This window comes from Vanacampus margaritifer, chromosome 15 (assembly GCF_051991255.1).
Source record: "Vanacampus margaritifer isolate UIUO_Vmar chromosome 15, RoL_Vmar_1.0, whole genome shotgun sequence".
NCBI classification, from domain to species: Eukaryota; Metazoa; Chordata; class Actinopteri; order Syngnathiformes; family Syngnathidae; genus Vanacampus; species Vanacampus margaritifer.
This window is the reverse complement of record NC_135446.1, coordinates 13,303,359-13,321,443: the sequence shown is the minus strand read 5'-3', so window position 1 is coordinate 13,321,443 and position 18,085 is coordinate 13,303,359. Positions and strand designations below refer to the sequence as shown.

General features: G+C 41.1%; 1 protein-coding gene across 22 annotated transcripts in view; it reads right to left on the bottom strand.

The window, feature by feature from the left end:
- LOC144034722 (adhesion G protein-coupled receptor L3) overlaps positions 1 to 18,085 on the bottom strand; it is a 116,967-nt gene that overhangs the window by 59,807 nt on the left and 39,075 nt on the right. For 18 of the 22 annotated variants that reach the window (XM_077543692.1, XM_077543711.1, XM_077543709.1 and 15 more), the window contains 2 exons: positions 16,355 to 16,520; positions 10,406 to 10,703 (listed from right to left, as the gene is read on the bottom strand). In XM_077543692.1, the coding sequence (XP_077399818.1) occupies positions 10,406 to 10,703; positions 16,355 to 16,409 (353 nt within the window). In that variant the 5' untranslated portion in view covers positions 16,410 to 16,520. The remainder of the gene's footprint in view (positions 1 to 10,405; positions 10,704 to 16,354; positions 16,521 to 18,085) is intronic. The other 4 variants (XM_077543698.1, XM_077543702.1, XM_077543696.1 and 1 more) reach the window with 1 other exon arrangement.

Below are 18,085 nucleotides of genomic sequence, written 5' to 3'. Positions count from 1 at the left end.
TCGGGCAGATTAGAGCGGAGGCCGCCAGCTGACAAGCGACGACGCAGCGCCGAGGAGCAGAGCTGCATGTAAGCACAAACTGTAATCGCTGTAATCGTCCAGTGCAGCGATTCTCCAATGGCTCGTTGCAGACTCATCATGAGTGGGTCGTGGATACATTATGAGGCGGACAAGTACTAAAAAAAAAAAAATTACTCGGATGGCATGGCATGACATGTATTTGGTCTACAACACTGCTGACCTGACCGTAATGAGAAAAAAGTAATGAATGAGCAATGTGTTACTTGAAGGTATTTGAGAGGATGTTTATGATTTTCTCAATAGTGCGCATGCGTATAACCCCCCACTCCCCCCCCGACCCCCCTGCTTTTTACGCAGGAAACGTAGCATCAATAAACAAACCGTTGAGCTGCGTTGATGCTGGTGTCATTATACAACTTTACATGGTTAACAAGCTTCATAAAGAATAGCTCTTATGCTACGTTCAGACCAACAGTGGGGGTGGCGTTTCCGGTGGCACGATTGCATCGTAGTCACTGGACTTCGCGCGGGGGTCGCGACGGCGTGCCGAGCGGTTTGAGACGTTTTGGGCGAGCATTTCGCTACTTCGCCCATTTCGACGGCTTTGGCTGAATTGAACTTTTGGTGCCATCGCGTGAGCGACAGCCAATTGGTGTCGAGATAGTCCACATCACCAAATACTTCACACAGCAGACAAAACACAGGAAACGGTCGTGTGCAGAACGTGTAGCATAGCAATGGAGGATAGCTTGATCGTACGATCTGTACGACACGGTGAGCCGGGCCAAAAAGGAGATTGAAAAACATGCATACAAAAAAAAATAAAAAATTTAAAAATAAATTTAAAAAGAGAGCAATGATGATGACATGTCAAATCGGTAAAATTACCGAATGAACAATACTGAGGTCTCCAGAAAAAAAATTAAATAAATAATAGTCCTGTTTTTCTGACAAATTTTTGGGGGGAGCTTTGTTTTTTTGAGTATTTTATAAAAAAATAAAAAAAATAAAAAAACAAAAAGGAGATTGTTTGGAGGAAGAAGCGTGGAGGTCGGCTCATCTAGCGAGTTTGTTTGTTTAATTGTTGAAGTGTGAGAAAAAGCTAGCAATGCTACACTAAAGTTAGCCCTACCTACCAAAGCGGAAATCCCTCCTCTTCCTCCATTGAGAGCCCTGCGAACAAACGCGCACGAGACGGTTCGGTCTGAACATTGCATTATTTAAAAAGTAAACTGAAGTGACCTGTCCAGCAGTAACTTAGCGACCAAAGCATCCGTCTTCAGACCTCTCTGCTGCTTTAGCGCACGGCATCGCTAAAAACACTCACCCCACTGATCTGTATATATTACTGGATAGCAGCCCATTCATGCCCGTGCTAGCCGTTAAAGCCACAGGGTGGCCATCTTACTCCTCCCATCTCCCGAATAGACTACTGTATAAACTATACGTATGCATGCAGATTAGACATATACAGCTTGAAGGCTCTTATAGCTCTTATAGTATAAGACCGGGGGGCGGGGTGGTTACTATTTGTTAACACGTTTGAAAACAATAACAAGTGGACGGTATATGTAGGATTGTATGCCGAGAACGTTTCTTGGGAGGAGTAATATGGCGGCCTTGCGGCTTCTAAAGTCTTGGCTATCTAGTAACAGGCTACATTCAGATGTGAGTAGCCCAAAATAACTTTTGTTTGGCTTCGCTCTTTCAGTCCTTGTCTCTCTCTCTTCTTTTACGGCTCGTGGTCCTGTATTCTTCTCTGCCATTGTTGGTGAAGGAATATTTGATTACTATTGTTGGTTAACTTTAAACACTCACGCGAGGAGCTAGCTACAGTAGGAAAAAGCTACGCCGCCGCCACCGCGCTGTTAAACGCTGTTACGTTAGAGCTAGCTACGTACTCAGGGCACATACGCAAGAAGTGTGATTGACAAGCCAGGAGGCAATCAATAACGTAGCTCCTTTGTTTTTGATTGGCTAGAATGTAACATTCCCCGCCACGTCCACAGTTTTTTCAAGTCTGTTACAGGTTGATAAAGCGATTTTAAGTGAATCAGACAACTTAATAATTGTAAAATCCTCTCTAATACCTCTAATAGAACCAGAAAATTAGACTCGGTAAGTAAACACAGCGATAAATGCTTTTTCTTATTTTGGAAATATGTGTTTTATCTACAAAAGGGTTGCGCCAAGCAGCTTAATATATGATGTAGCTCATTCAATATCTCATCAAGGAGCTGGACCAATCAAATTACGGTTAACTGTCTGTTCTTTTACACGAGTACATCTCACGTCACTGCAGGTGTACCTAATGTTGTGGCCAAGCTATATTCCTAGCAGACGAGCAGTTTTGTGTTTTTAGAAGCCTTCCGAGCGGCGCGCTGTCAGGTTGCGGGTGGTCCTCGTGTGTTTGTTTGACGAGACAGCCCCCACCCGTCAAAAGCGTCAACCGGCACTTCAAAACCAGCAAACAAAAAGCAGCCCTGCCTCCTGTCTTTTTAGGTTTGTGTTTGTGTTGCGTCTCCGCTGCAATGTGCACACGCTTGTGTGGAATTGTATTTATTTGAAAAGGAGGGCGGGCGTGGAGAAGAAAAGTGACGGACGGGTCAATATCCTCGTCCCTCTGTTGGGAGCCATTACACTTTTAGTGATGGTCTTCGCCACCCACTGTCTACTTCATTCATTATCTTTCCCAGCTGCACGCCGCCGCATCCATCTTCTCTCATTCTACCTGTCTCCCGGCGCACCACACACACACACACGCACACACCCACACAATTTAGTGTTACAAGTAGAACTTGTGTGCTACTCTCTGACAGCAAGGCCTTTAAAGATATTCATCAATTAAGGAGATGTTCTTCCGCAAGTTTTACATCAGGGCCAGTTTTGATCCTACATGCAATAAGGAGAAAACAAAATGTTAGACATAGGCATTAAAAAGATTATATATCACTGCAAATACTTAACCAAATGTGAAATACAATAACAATGAGCAATGATGGGAAATTTCCTACCATGCAACACTATAATAAACACACACACACAGGAAGTCTTCCATTTTGGTCTGAAGCGACAATTTTTAGAATTGGCCATTTCCAGTGTGCTTCAAAAGCCGACTTGTCCTATAGATTTTTTTTATTTATTTTGTTTGTTTGGATTTTTGAGTCTTGACAAGCCTAATCCTTCTCAACCATTGGTGCAGATTAGTGGCTTTCATAAGATGTTTGCATCCTGCTCTCTAATTTTGTGCGTCATGAGATAAGCTTGCAAAATTGGAGCACGGGCCTCTGGGGGGGACTTTGAAATAGGCACAAGTTAATATAAAATAATGTCCATCCAAAAAATATAAAATAACAAATAATGTTGGGTAACCACTTGGTGTTCATATTTACATGTTATCAACCGGTCTATTAGCAAGCAACATATATTATTACTTGTAAGATGCTTGTTTCTTTCTCAATTGTAGTGTTGATGTTTCAAAAATGAGAAATAGCTAAAAATTTGAGAAACTACAAAATTATTCAAATATAATTCAAACATATTGGACAAAACTATTGAAACAAATACTAGATAAAAAAATATGCAAATATTGAAAAGTAGGCTTTACACAATCACGATTTTGTAGCCGATCAATGATGGGTGAGTAAAAAAAAAAAAAAGAATGAAAAAAAAAAAGACAACCGATCCGATCAGAAGATTGACCAATATATTTAAACAACTTGTTTATTTACTCTATAGTCAATTCTTGCTATTTGTGGGAGATTGGGAGCGGCCTCGCCCACACATTGTCAAAACTCAGACCTATTGAAATGCATTGGCAAATAAAGAGAAAATTAAACCCTAAAAATTCTCCCTAAAATGCTAATAAACAGTCAACACATGGAAAATAGAGTGGAAAAAAATAACACCCTAAAAAATGTTTTTTTTAAATCTATTGGAAAATAATTGAAAAAAATCTGAGTGTATATGCTGTGAAGCCTTGAATTATTAACAATGGCAGCACAGAACATCCCTGGAGTGAATGAGATTGTGTGATTGCCGTATTGGTGACATCATGGATCAATCGACAAATTCTGACATTAGACAGTCAACAAGTCTATTGAAAAGAAAACATAAGTATAGGACAAATAGTATTAAACCAACAAAAAATTTACAGAAATATGAAAATATTAAATTAATGTAATACAACCCACTAGAATAATTGAATTGAATTGAATTGTTAAAATATTATTAATAATTGATATTAAATATTAAAATTTACAATAACACACACTACACAATAATTAAAAAATAAGTCAACAATACTTAAAAGAAACATTGAAATATTAGATTAGATTAGCACAGAAATAATGAAATATTAGATTAAAAAAATACAAATATTATGAAAGAATATTCAATACGAAACAACAGACACAAAATAACAAAAAATAATGCACCAAAATATTAGATGAAAAACAACAATATTAAATACAACTCAACCAATATTTTTTAAACCACAAAAATATAAGTGAAACAAAAAAATAATAATAATTATAATTTAATTAATTAATTTATTTTATAATATATAAAAAATAAAATTCTACTTTTCCATCTTTTATTCTTTCCTTTGCAAGATTATAAATAAATGGCAGTGTGCTGTGCTGTCACAGCAACATAATGACAATTTTCCACCATGCAAAAAAATAAAAAATGAGCCCATTGCTTGTAAAATGCATGGAATCCAGCTCATTTGAATACTTCCACGGCAGTGGAACTTCCCCGTTATGTGCATGTAAATCCAAACTCTGGGGAGCACCTGTACAAGAAGGAGGCAACGGAATGCGCAATAACTTCCCGAATCGATTTGTTTGGCGGGTGAGGCTTATTCGCTGGGGCCTGCCCATCTAATGATTTACGATTTCCGGGATGAATTTTTCTATTCTTGCCAACAAACCACGCCGCTCCCTATCTGGCTGCTGACGCTTGATTTATCTTCCAAAGGCAAGAAGGGCCCCTTGGGACTCCCTGGCCCGTAGGCCCATTTTAATCTCATTCCGGTGGGAGGAGGACGGGAGGCGGGGGGAGGCCATATTTTTCAGCAACCGCAGTGATATGAATATTAACGTGACACATATTGAAAGAGAAATGATAATTCGACGTGCGAGGTGAGGAACCCACTACGAAGTTTGACGTGTTTCCATAAATGGAACTGAAAGTCAGCTGAACACACACACACAAAGTAGTATGTGCGTGTTGATGTGTGCCTTTGAGGGGTGTGGCCTGAGTGACTGGTTAATTCAATGTGATGAGTGTCTGTTTCTTGCGCTTGCTTTTATTTTGCCTTTTATTCTCTGCTTTAACTTGCTTACTTTTTTTTTTACTTTTTTTTCAAGGCATGGTGTCCAAATGTTGAAAATGTTTTACTTTAATTACACTGAAATCAATTATATACTGTTTATAATTTGTAGCTATTTTGAAAAACTGTAGCAATTTTCTGTTAAAGGTGATAAAGCAAATTGTTGAGGATTTTCAAGATTTTGGGGTGGCCTTGGCCCTGTGTACAACTAGACTAGATCCACCCCTGCACTGAACAGCAACCAAATCCCACCTTCACATTCAGAACCAAAACAGGAGTAAACTGAATTACAGACCATTTTTAAAACAGTTACTCCTGGATTATTCATGTTGATACATTGGACCGTGACACAAAGCACAAAGTGGAAGAAACCATTTTAAAATGACCTTTATTCATTAATCGCTATTTTAGTCGTAAATAGTTTATGTGTTAAGATATGAGTCGTAGTGGCACCCATTTTGTTGACAGCCTCCTATCTCACAAATGTCCGCTTTAGCATATGCCACAGGCCGCTGAAAGTTGGATGGTGGGTTGCAAATTGTCCCCAGGCCGCATTTTGGACACCACAGTTTAGTGTGCAGCGTGATCAGAATGGTACCAGTACCTTTGCCGCAATTTGAGCCAAAACCCTGCATAGGTTAGCATTGCTAAGATTAGTGAGGGCGGAATGCCACCAAGATTGGTAGGTGGACTCCATTCACTGTACTATATTACAATCCACACACAAATCAATAAATGTAGTGTATCACAAAGTCACACACACACACACACAAGTCCAATCTCCCTTTCACATTCACTCCCCTGCTTTTAAGCACCGATCCTTCATCTCCAGCCACGGTCACCATGGAAACACCCCGTGTCCGTCTCGGGGGTCGGTGCTCAAAGCGTCGCGCGGCCGACTTCGCAAGCTCCCCAAAACGCACCACGAAGCGTGCAGAGCTTATCTTGCGGGAAGGTGTTAAGCCACTAATTACTGCACAAGTACAAAAGGGATGAAGGTGGCTACAATAATAATCCGCTCTATTTCCACCATCCACAAGCAACGGATGCGCTTCCCATCCTCTTCCCCCCCCCCCGCACCTCACCATCCAAATAAATACAACAACGCCACAATCAAACATTCCCGCCTTGTCCCAATCGATGGGGTGCCAACCATCTTAATGATGAAAATCCAATTAAGAGGTTGTCGGGTGACGTCCATGTTCGATACAAAGGAGGGTCCGAGAAGCAAGAAAAAGAAAAACACAGCGTAAATACGCAAAACATCATCATCTTAAATCCATCTTACAGCAATCACACGAAGCAATCCACCTGAGCGACGGATCAGAATTTGAAAATCCAAACTTGGTGGGTTGTGTAACACAGATCAAGGCGCAATTTCTAAGAAATAATCAAATGATGGCCAAGTTTAGAGTCTGAGGTAGAGCAAATTCCATCAAGTTTTCAAGGTGACAGGCTGATTGTGACGGTGACAGCGGCGGCGGCGGCCTCAGCAGGCAATAAGCGCGGGAAGCGTTGGTTTCAGATGAACCATCTTTGATCTGGGCTTCAAGCCTCTCTCTGGTCCACACAATCCCCACCCGGCACCGCCACTCACTCCCCGCTATCCTTCATCATCAAAAAGCATCTGACAGCCACGCTTCATTTTTTTCCAATTTATTTTCAGCTGCTGCTATTAGGTTGTATAAGCATCACATCCTCTAAAAGGTAGACGGCCCAGTCACGCCGTGTTCCGCATAGACGAGCAACTCGCGCCATTTTCCACTAACGCCGTCCAATACGTCTTCCTCCAAAGAAGAGGCATGTCAGAAAAAGTTTCGTTTTCAAGGAAAAGTTCAATAATAATCCTTGAAAGTTACGTCCTGGCGTGGGTGGCGTATTCCACAGGCAAGTTGTTGTACTCAAGGTATGATAGGGGAAATTCCTAAACTGTAAAAGTCAAAATACAACCAGAGGTTTGCTCTAGCTCAGATATTGTGGAGAAGTGCTAGTAAAAAATACTAATATATATATATATATATATATATATATATATATGCGCCCGGCGGGCGGCAGGCGAGCGCCCGGGACGGGCTGCGGGCGGCCCGCTCCACCCCGTCCAAACCACCACCCCGGCACCACCGAAGCGGACGGTGTGGAAAGAACGGGGGGGGGGGCAAAAAACGAACCGTTCCGCGAGCGCCGATCCCATATATATATATATATATATATATATATATATATATATATATATATATATATATATATATATATATATATATATATAAAGAACTTACTCCTAACCATCCCCACCAAAGAGAAAAGTGTGCACACTTAATTCCACAGAAAGCACCCCCCCCCCTGCCCCCCCACCCCGGCACCACGAAGCGGACGGGGTGCAAAGAACGGGGGGGCGAAAAACGAACCGTTCTGCGAGCGCCGCCGGACGACCACCGATCCCATACATATATATATATATATATATATATATATATATATATATATAAAGAACTTACTCCTAACCATCCCCACCAAAGAGAAAAGTGTGCACACTTAATTCCGCAGAAAGCACCCCCCCCTCCCCCCAACCCCCCCACCATCCACCGTACCTTGTGGACTATGTCAGCACTCTGAAAGGACACAATTTGCTTTGAGGCAGCAATCTTCAACATGTCCAAAGCAAACAGGGAGTGGGAGGGGCCTACAAGTTGCGTTCCTTTATGCCGCGACCAGCACTTTTTCCTCGACCGCGGCGAGGAACAACCACGGTCCAGTGGCCGCGAAGGCCATTGACGGAATTAAGACTCATGAATAAGAATGCGGCACGGGGTGACGGAGAGCTCTCCCGCTGTGCGATATCGACATGCACGCCTGCTCAGAAAATAGCCTGGCATAATTAGCTCTCACAGGAGAGCGGCAGAGGCCACTCTTGAAACCCTTGAGAGTGTACGCAGGAGAAATAACGAGAAAATGCCGGCAGCTGATTCGGTGGGGGGGGGGGGGTCTGTTTGAGGTGAGGCGTTTATTGGTGAAGTAGATCAACCGTTATTTGGGGCACGGCATGTGTATACATAGATTTCAGAAAACCTGTTTACGGCAGGAACTACCAAGCCTGCACAATTGCGCTCATCTTTTGCCGTGAGCTGTGAATGCACTGGCAGCGATGCAACTAAATCCAACAGAATCCCTCCAGATAACACAACCACCTGCTGACTTTTTCCATATCAGAATGATGGCGGCGCATTCCATGAATATTCAGCCACATGGCCTACTTTGAAATAAAACATGCACCTTTTTTTTTTTTTTTGGGAACAAAAGCAAGGTCACGAAACAAATTGAACTTCAAAATCAAGTTACCACATTGATTCATTCAATGTCATTGACGTTTATATTAATCAACTGGAATTTAACCGCTTACTGACGACGCCGAATTAGGTCATCTCACCATATTTTGTCTGTGAAATTCAGATTCGTAAGCCACTGCTACCAGAATCCTGATTTGATTTGAGATCAGAACAGCTTTTGGCCACAAGATAAAGATTAGGTGGTGAATCTCGACTTACGTCGATTACAACACATTGGACGTAAGAGTAAGTATGACATAAAACATCACAAAATCAATCTTAAAAAGAGAGATAATTTTCTCCACTTTTTTGGTCAGAAACCAGTTTTGGGTGGAACCAGCCCATGTTCTACTACTTATTGAAAAAGGTCAAACAAACTTTTCGTAGTTATTAGTAACAGTACTTTTAGTAAGTTTGGTGCTTATATTTTGGCAGAATTTTTTTTGGGGGGGGTCTTAAGTGTTCAGTCAAGATGCTCATTAAAACATAAAACATTAAAAACGTTAGCAAAGCTCCTCATACATAAAAGCAAAAATAATCGACTACCTATTCAGTAGCCGTCACACGTCCTTGAGACTTGTTGATGTGTCAAGTTTTCTGACTTGCCATAATTTTTTACCCCTGAAAATTACACCCTTGGAGCCAGTTTCCCATAGCAACATCACATTTGCTAGAAATATCTGTCATGACGACACCCAGAAAAAGGAAACAGGAAGACGAGCATTTTGGTTTGAAACTTCCCTTGCCATAAAACTCAAAACTCAAATAAAGCTTGTGATTTTTTTTATTTATGTATTCCCTGAAGCCAGCTTCTATAGGCAGAAGAAAGTAGAACCACAAAAAAGTCTTACGGACCAATTTTGGCTTATTTAAGGAGTGTTTTCTTGTTTTTATTGGATTCACATAAGCCGCGTGGGACTTAACTAAACTACTGCTCAAATTGCTTGTACAGTGTTCTGATGATGACTTTTAGCTTTTTGTTTGGAGATTTTTCATCACAGATTTTTTTGCCAGCAAACTTATCAAAGTGTTGAGGAAGGAGTATGAACCCAGTTGCTTCGGGCCAAAAGAGTCACGTGCGTGCTGTCAACTCCTACCTGCCAATTAAACGCGGGCAGATGAAGAAAAAAAGAAGAGAGACAAAAAGTCACGGTGGAGGAGCGAAAAGACGACGAAGTGCGAGGAAAGCAAATATCAGATGGAAGAAAAGGCAAAAAGAGGCGAGTTGGCTCCCCCGCATGATGACGAACCACCTGCTCCTGACTGAATTAGCTCTTTCTTTTACCTTCCATCCCAGAGTACATAGCTAGCCTTGTTAGCTTAGCTGGCTAAGCTTTATTTAACTAGGCCGAATGTTAGTATATTTGGACAACAAACTAAAAGCAGAATTGCATTTCACTGGTACGTTGCTCAGCTTGGAGCAAGGACATAACATCATAACAACCAGGAGCATAGTGCTAACCGCTGTTAGCGTATCTGTTAGTTTGCTACATGGTTAACAATACAGTGTTATCTCCAAATGTATCATTAACATCTAAGATGTTGTCATTTAAACGAGCCGCATGACAGTGTGAAGCAAAATGGCTAAGTCGGACAGTTTCACTTAGGGGTGTACTCACTTTTGTTGCCAACAATTAATGGCTTTCGAAAGGTATCTCTAAATCACTGTATAATACAAAATACATTAGATCTCTACAATGAAAGCAAAACAAAAAAACACCTTTACCTTTGCGACATGATCTTGTAGGCGTCCGGCAGGTAGCATCTGGTGTTCTCCATCTGCGCCGGGTCAGCGTCGCAGATCTTGTCGTCGGTGCGCCCGTAGTTGGCACTCTCGATCATGATGACGTCAGTGCCCGGGCAGCGCAGCTCGATGGGGTAGCCTTCGCACGACAGCTCCCGACGCACCACCGCCATGGGGATGGGCGCGCGGCTGAAGGCTGCGTAGGGGGAACAAAAGGTGAGGCGAAGCAGCATGTGGCTCATCTCGTCCTCCTGTTTCAAATTACTACAGTGGAGGCAAACTGGTGGAAAAAAAAGAAAAAAAAGAGAGACTTTTCTGAGCTACTAATTATGGTGTTATTTCATTCAGTTTTACCCATCATTTGAAATAGGCCGCAATGTGCGCTGAGCATTGAAAACAGTGGCTCGCCAATAATTGGACTCACTTTGGGGAAAGTCGGGAGGGAGACAATGAAAGCCATCAATTATCTGACGCCTGATGGCGATGTTTAATGTTGTTGGGACAAACTTTGCAGAGAGTGCCACTTTGATAAGTGACAAGCGAATGCCACCAATCCTGGTTGTTTGTTTCTTTTTAAATGATTTTTTTTTTGCCCCACTTCTCTCACCAAAAAAAACAAAATATTTGAGTATATTGCAGTACGTTTGCACACCACTGCTATTTTTTTTAAATGCTTGCAGGGTTATATTGTATAACAATATTTGGTAGCACTTCTGTTGGAGAGTTATATAATTTTTTTTTTTTTAAACATCTATTTCAAAACTATATTTTATCCCACTTTTGAGGCCAAAAAGTATAATACATTCCATCTCTACAGCTCCGCAAATGTCAGAATTGGAGCACTTCATAATCCCAACATGATCATTAAAAAAACATCAGAGCAGGAGGCTGCCATCATTGGCACCACCAGCCAGCCGGCACTCCCCCAGCGGAAGAGGGTAGATGTCTCCGATTACCCGGTTAGTCTGCAACTGTCGTGTAATTACATCTTTGATTGATGGGCTGGATGCGCGGAGATAAATGAACTGGTGACGCTTCACAGAAATGGTGCACCTCCCCCCAAAAATGTCCTCCCAAGGGGGACTTTTGAATTCGTTAATAAGGATCAAGGGCTGATTCCGTGTTGATTACCACTCGAGTGAGTGGAAGTAACAATGACATTTAAAAGATCATCATTAGTATAGAAATAAGAGCCTTGTACTTCATTTAGTCTCATGTGGAAATATGTCAAGAAGACGTTAAGGTCAGCCATCATTTGGATCTCTTAAGTTGGACGTTCTGGATGAAGCTGTGCGACTGTACAACATCAAGCCTCATTTTGTCATTTTTGGAACCCTTTTGTTAGGTCGGTTTCTCAGGAAGGTTCCCGGGTCAATTTGACCCAAACTATGTGTAATGATAAAAACACAGCCTGATATGCAAATATTTCAAATTAATCATTCAACAAGTTTCATCTTGAAATATTATCATTTGTAGTTATTTAAGTTTAAAAAGGGTATGTCTAATGTTCCAAAATCATTCCGATAAACATTAGCAACCAACCATTTTAATTGAAAATTGTTGGTGCCAAGATTCATATTGAAAAACTTTTTTTTGTTTGTTTCTTAACTTGAAAGTGGGTCATTATGACCCACAACATAGCTGGAGGGTTAAATTAAAAAGCAATTTCAGTTTTACCGCAGTAATCCCCCAGACTTTTCATACACACTTATATTAACTTTTTCAGCTATTTACATTTTTTGTACCCTTTTTGAAACAGCCCAAGAATGCCCACAAAATGGTACCCAAGCCCTTTCTTGTAGGAGAGTACACCATTGCTGTCAAGAAAGTATGTTAAAGTAATACATCTTGACGTAGAGACAAGCTTTGTATGATGGGGCGGAGCTACGTTTAACCTGGGTTGTTACCGAGCGCATTCATTCACACAATTTTCCAGAAGCTCATTGTTGTATAATGAAAACCATGTAGGCTACAGTTATGGGTGTATTACAACAGGAACACGTAAAACGTAGCAAGCTAAGCTAACTGGGCCTGTGCGTGTATGTGTGTGTGTGTAAACGACTTCATTGAATTAATGACAGAAAGATGGAAGACAAAGGCAGAGAGAAGACGGGGGAGCTGATTCGACACGTCAAACATCCAGACGGGTCCCGCCCCCACGGCGAGTGATTCATCGGATTCGATTAGACCAATGGGAGCCCGTCACACCCACTTCCTGGTTTGCGGCATTATTAACCGAAGTAGCTCATTTGCAAGAGTACTTTGAACGAAGGGGTCTCCGAATGGTACGCTTTTTCAATAATGCATGAGGGATTATTTATCTCCAAGTGAGAAACAGTCCAGGCAAATTGTTCTCCCAAGTAAATGATGTTTACATTTGGCCTCGGGCAACACGACTCTCAAAGGCTTTTACTCCGAGCAGAAAATTAGCCAGCAACTGAAGTGTCAAAAAGAAAGGAATGGAAATGCTGCATGCCAGAAAAGGCCGCTTCATGATCGCATAATAATAAGCTTATTTCTCTAAGTATGCAACAATTTATATATCCTTGAATCCATATTTTGCTAACTACACCAACTGATGCAAAGCAAAGGATAAAAACATCTCTTATTATTGATTTGACGGTGACGCTTATGAGCAGAAAAGTCCCAAATTGGGTAAGGCGGTGCGCTATGAGAAACACCTGCCTTGTCGCGCTCGCATTTCCACCGACCGCGCCGCCGTTTGACCTCGCCGTCGATACCCGTCCTCATTAAACACCGCTCGGGCCGATACCCGGCGGCGAGAGCGATTTAAACGGCATCACTCAGCGCTTTCTCAGCGGCGAGGAGATGCTAATTCATTTATCCGGGAAGATATATACGCGAGGCGCCTATAAAACACGCAGGTGTTTAACCCCACCCTGCCACCCGCCACGCTGCTGTCAATCATCACGCTAGGCCCGCGACTTCTGACAGCAATTTGGCGATGTAACACGGTGACAACAGATGCGGCGGGCCACGAGGGCCATTTTTTCCCCACTCCAAATATCAAGCCGGTATTGATTTTGCATCCATTACGGAAGGGCATAAAAACAGAAGGGATTTGTAGGTGACGTGCCAAATGGAGGTGTTATTGGGAAGTGGGATTTTAATGTACAAGACTGTATTCCTCAAACTGTGCCACAAATGAATGCCTCCCTCAAATAGACGCAGGAAAGAAAAAGACAAATGATCACATCATGGTCAGGAAAAAAGGGTGTAAATGTTTGTTATATGGTTAGGGATTAACATTAAAAAGTTAACACTGTTGCATACCAAAACAGCAGCACCTACCATAAATCACTCTCAGCTCATCATATGCCCGATAAAAATATATATTGGCATTTTTTTTCCATTTTTATTTGTTAGGAGTCTTCAGCGCGAGGGGGAAAAAAATCCATAATGATTATCATTATGGATTTTTTTCCCCCAAAATATTTAAAGACTTTTCTGAGTGAGTCGTCAAAAGGATCAATTGAAGCAGGCCCGGGATTAAAGTGAATTCCCGTCAAGAAGGGAGCGTCCTCAAAGTGACACCTCTTCAAGGGCAAACTGTCAATGGCTATACAAGCCCAGACTTTTTTCCCCTCTGTCGCTTTGTGTGGCCTCGTCGTGACATTTATTACATCAGCATGAGGATTTTAGCATATGATGAATTCATCCTGGCGTGGATGAATTACATGCCTGTCGTGGCAATATTTTCTAGAATACTGTCGTTAAATAAAGGCCGATGACTTTATTCCCGTGCGATGGAAAGAAGTCGTGGAATACATTTTGGACGCCCAATAGCATTGCCGCGAATGCTCGTCTCTCAGTATTGACAACATATGGTGTACGTGTCAAGCGTTTTTTTTGGGGGGGTATTCTCATTCTCACAATACTTTTTTAATGATCAAGAACAAAGTAATAATAATAATAGTAGTCATGCTTGTTGCTCAAATTACATTTTTGAGATGTGAATGCTAATTTCTAAGCATTGCCACAATTTTTTCGGCACAAAACAATGTCTCTCAGTATTCACGATTAGCTCCAATTTTTATGTCCTAGCATTATCACAACATAGTGTTTTTCACGTTCAAAAATGTTCTCAGCATTCCCACAACACACACTATACAGTATGTATATATATATAACAGCGGATGCAGCGCCAGACAATATTTTTAATATTTGGCTGTGGGGAAAACAAAACTGAATTGCATATATATATATATATGCAATTCCCAGCCAAATATTAAAAATATTATGTGGCGCTGCATCCGCTGTGCATAGTCACAGTGCTCGGAGAGTCACCTGCTTGTCACAAACCCTCACTGGGCTCTACAAACAACTTCCATGCACCCCCGCTTTTGAATACCGGCGTGTGGTTGAATCATTTGTTTAATTAATTAAGTCAATTAGGCAAATCCAAGGACGCCTTTGAGAGGATGCAAGGTGGAATTAAAAGCGGATTGTGGAAATGCAGCTGTGACCACAGACAGCGGGCAAAGTGTAACGCAGAATTACGGAATCATCGGATTTTGAAAACGACCACTGGTTGCCATGGCGACGCCCGGATCACCCTCTTTACAACGCCGTGCGCTAGCATACGAGCTAACAAGAATGCTGAGAAAACTGAGAAAGAAAAGAGGAAAAAATACAATGGCAATTAATGTGAAATGTTCATCTCCCAGCATTCTCACAATAACGTCTGAGTAGTCAACATTATGTGTGAATTCTTGTTTATCAGCTTTGACAAGATATTTTGTGATACACAGCATTCACGCAATACATTTTAATATTTGTTTTACACAAGGCCATTAGTGTGAATGAGTGTCTCTCTCTTTGTAGTTTCAATGAGTGTGAATGCTTTTTGTTTTTCCCGTTCTCTTGTTTTCAGCATTCTCACCCCAATGATTTTGAGGCACAATAATATTAACAAGAATGCTTGTCTCTCAGCAGTCTCACAATATATATATTTTTTTAAACATAATACCAGTAGAGTGAATGAGTGTCTCTCTGCAATCACAATTAGCGTGAATGTTCATCTCTTTGCAGCACAATTTTGGTTTACTAGTTTCTTGGCAAGCTCTAATATCGTATGAGTAATGTGATCGCTTTAAATATATTGTCAGGCAGGATTTTCTCTTTTTTTTTTTAGCACAGAAACCAATAGGGGGCGCTAATAAGTGAAGGAACGTGATCCATTTACGACCACTCCGTCTCGGATTGCGCCGGGCGGTATTAGGCGGAAAGAATATCAAATCTATCCTAGAGCCTTTTACATGCACGGGAACACATGATTAATGTGCCTGCTGTTTGCCGCATTGATTTTTCTATTGTTATTCACTGTGACCAAAAACAATGGTGCAGGAGAGTGGGGGTGGGGGGGGGGGGGGGGGGCGTTTCATTTATGTGCATTTCAACGTGGTGACAGCAATTGTTTTTTCTTTTGTTTGTTTTTTCTTTTGTTTTTGCATCGCTATGTGACTTATGTTGCTACCCTCCGCCCTACACCCTAACCCTAACCTCGTACACGCCCTGATGGATGTCCATTCTTGCAGACAAAAAGGGGACTAGAGATCCCAAAGTAGGCCAACATTCTCCAGCGTGCGTACGTACACCTCTCAGGGGAGATGTCAAGGTGGAGAAATTCCCTCTCCAGCTCCACAACTGCCCGCCCTATCATAACAATACATACTTGTCTCTCAGCATTACGACAATACATTTTGGAATGGAACGATACATTTTTGAACAACCACAGAATTAGTGTTAAGGTTTTTCTCTCAGCATTCAAAACAAATTTTCTGTGCAAAACAACAGCAGCAAAACAGAATATCACTAGCAAATGTTTATCCCTCAGCATTTTCAAAATACAGCATCGCCACAAAATAGCATTCAGTATTTCCGATTCAGTACAACTGGATTTGAACATACCCAGAGCGGCCGGAGCAAAGAGGCTGGCAAGGACTAGCAGGCGTGCGGTCCACATGGCCTCCCCCTCGTACCGCCCGCTGCTAACGTTGGTGTTCAGCACTCAGGCCTTCAGATCAGAAAGTCTTTGGTGTCACTCGCACTGCTACCTGCTGATGTCCGAAGCCTCCTGGGAAGAAAAATACAAAAGTACGTAAAACGGCCTGTGTATACACAACAGCGGGATTAGGGTCATGTTATTGTTTGGGTTGACAGTGACGGAGTTGTGATAGAGTAAAGGGTTTGGGTTTTGGTGGTAATGCTTAAGGGTAAGGGTGTAAAAGGGCAAGGGTTATAGGTGATTGATCAGGGTTCTGTGAGTTTAGAGTGAGGGTTATGTTTAGGTTTGTGATTTTTAGAAAAACCCTCTCACAATTCGACCTCTAATCCTCAAATTTGGGGGTTTAGGTAATTGTAACATAAAAATAATCATGAAGGGTTTTAATGCATACTATGAATTTCAGTGACCTCTTGACTGGTTGATGGTCCGTAATCTGATGAGATAGCCCCCATTAGTGGGATACAACATGATCTCCAATGATTAGGCCTTCTATTATCCAAAAGCAGACACAATCTGCTTCAACGACATAATCTCTGCAAAGTGATGCAAGGCAAAGGACGGCAGATACAATCCCAAAGAGAAGAGAGTACTTTTCCATCGGGGGGCCTCATATTAGCCCACGGGCAGTCGGTTCACGACCCTCTTGCTCTATATACTCGAGACATGTTTGGGGCAATGATTGCGCTGGCATGTAACAATTTTATAATCCTAATCCTGATGAGTCCCAAAATCCCAGATTAGTGTAATCAGATTGTTTATGTTGGAGATAATGAAGGGTTTATATGAAGAGGGCAGCTATCGAGAATCCAAGGTGCAGCACTTAGACCTGCACCAGTTTGACCATTCGAGGAGACACTTTATCAAGGACTTGTGGAATTTATATATATATATATATACTGTATATATATATATTTTTTTTTTTTCCTCAGGAAAGCTCAGTATTGTTCATTCGATATGACATCATCATTGCTCTCCTTTTTTAAAAAAACAAAACAAACAAATCAATTAAAAAAAATTTAATAAATGTTTTTTTTTTTTTTTTTTAAATACATATACATATACACACATATATATATATATTTTTATTTTTTATTTTATTTTTTTGTATGTGTGTGTGTGTGTGCGTGCGAGCGTGTGTGTATTCATCAGTTCACCTAAAGCCCACCAAAAAAAATCCCATACTAATAATATAATATAATAATAAATTGCCAAATGCAGAAACATCAATGTAAGTTATCACGATGTAGTGGCTCTCGCTAACAGACAGAATTAAGTAACCGGAATTAGGTTAAAAAATTCTAGATACGTAGACCATGTTTCTATAAATTTTGATATTTGGTTTTTATTTGAGGCAGATATTTTTTCCATTAAAATGTGATTTATGAGGAGGTTAGACCATTGGTCGATATTCAGAGTTTGTTTATTTTTCCAGTTAACAAGAATTGTTTTTTTAGCGATAGTAAGGGCTACAAGTGTAGATTGAAATTGTTTATGTGGTAAGTCAGTTGTTGTTAGGTCACCTAGCAAACACAAGTTTGGAGATAAAGGTATCCTATAGTCCAAAATAGCGGAAAGTTTTTCTAAGACTTTAGTCCAGAAATACATAACCGGAGTACATAACCATAAAGCATGAA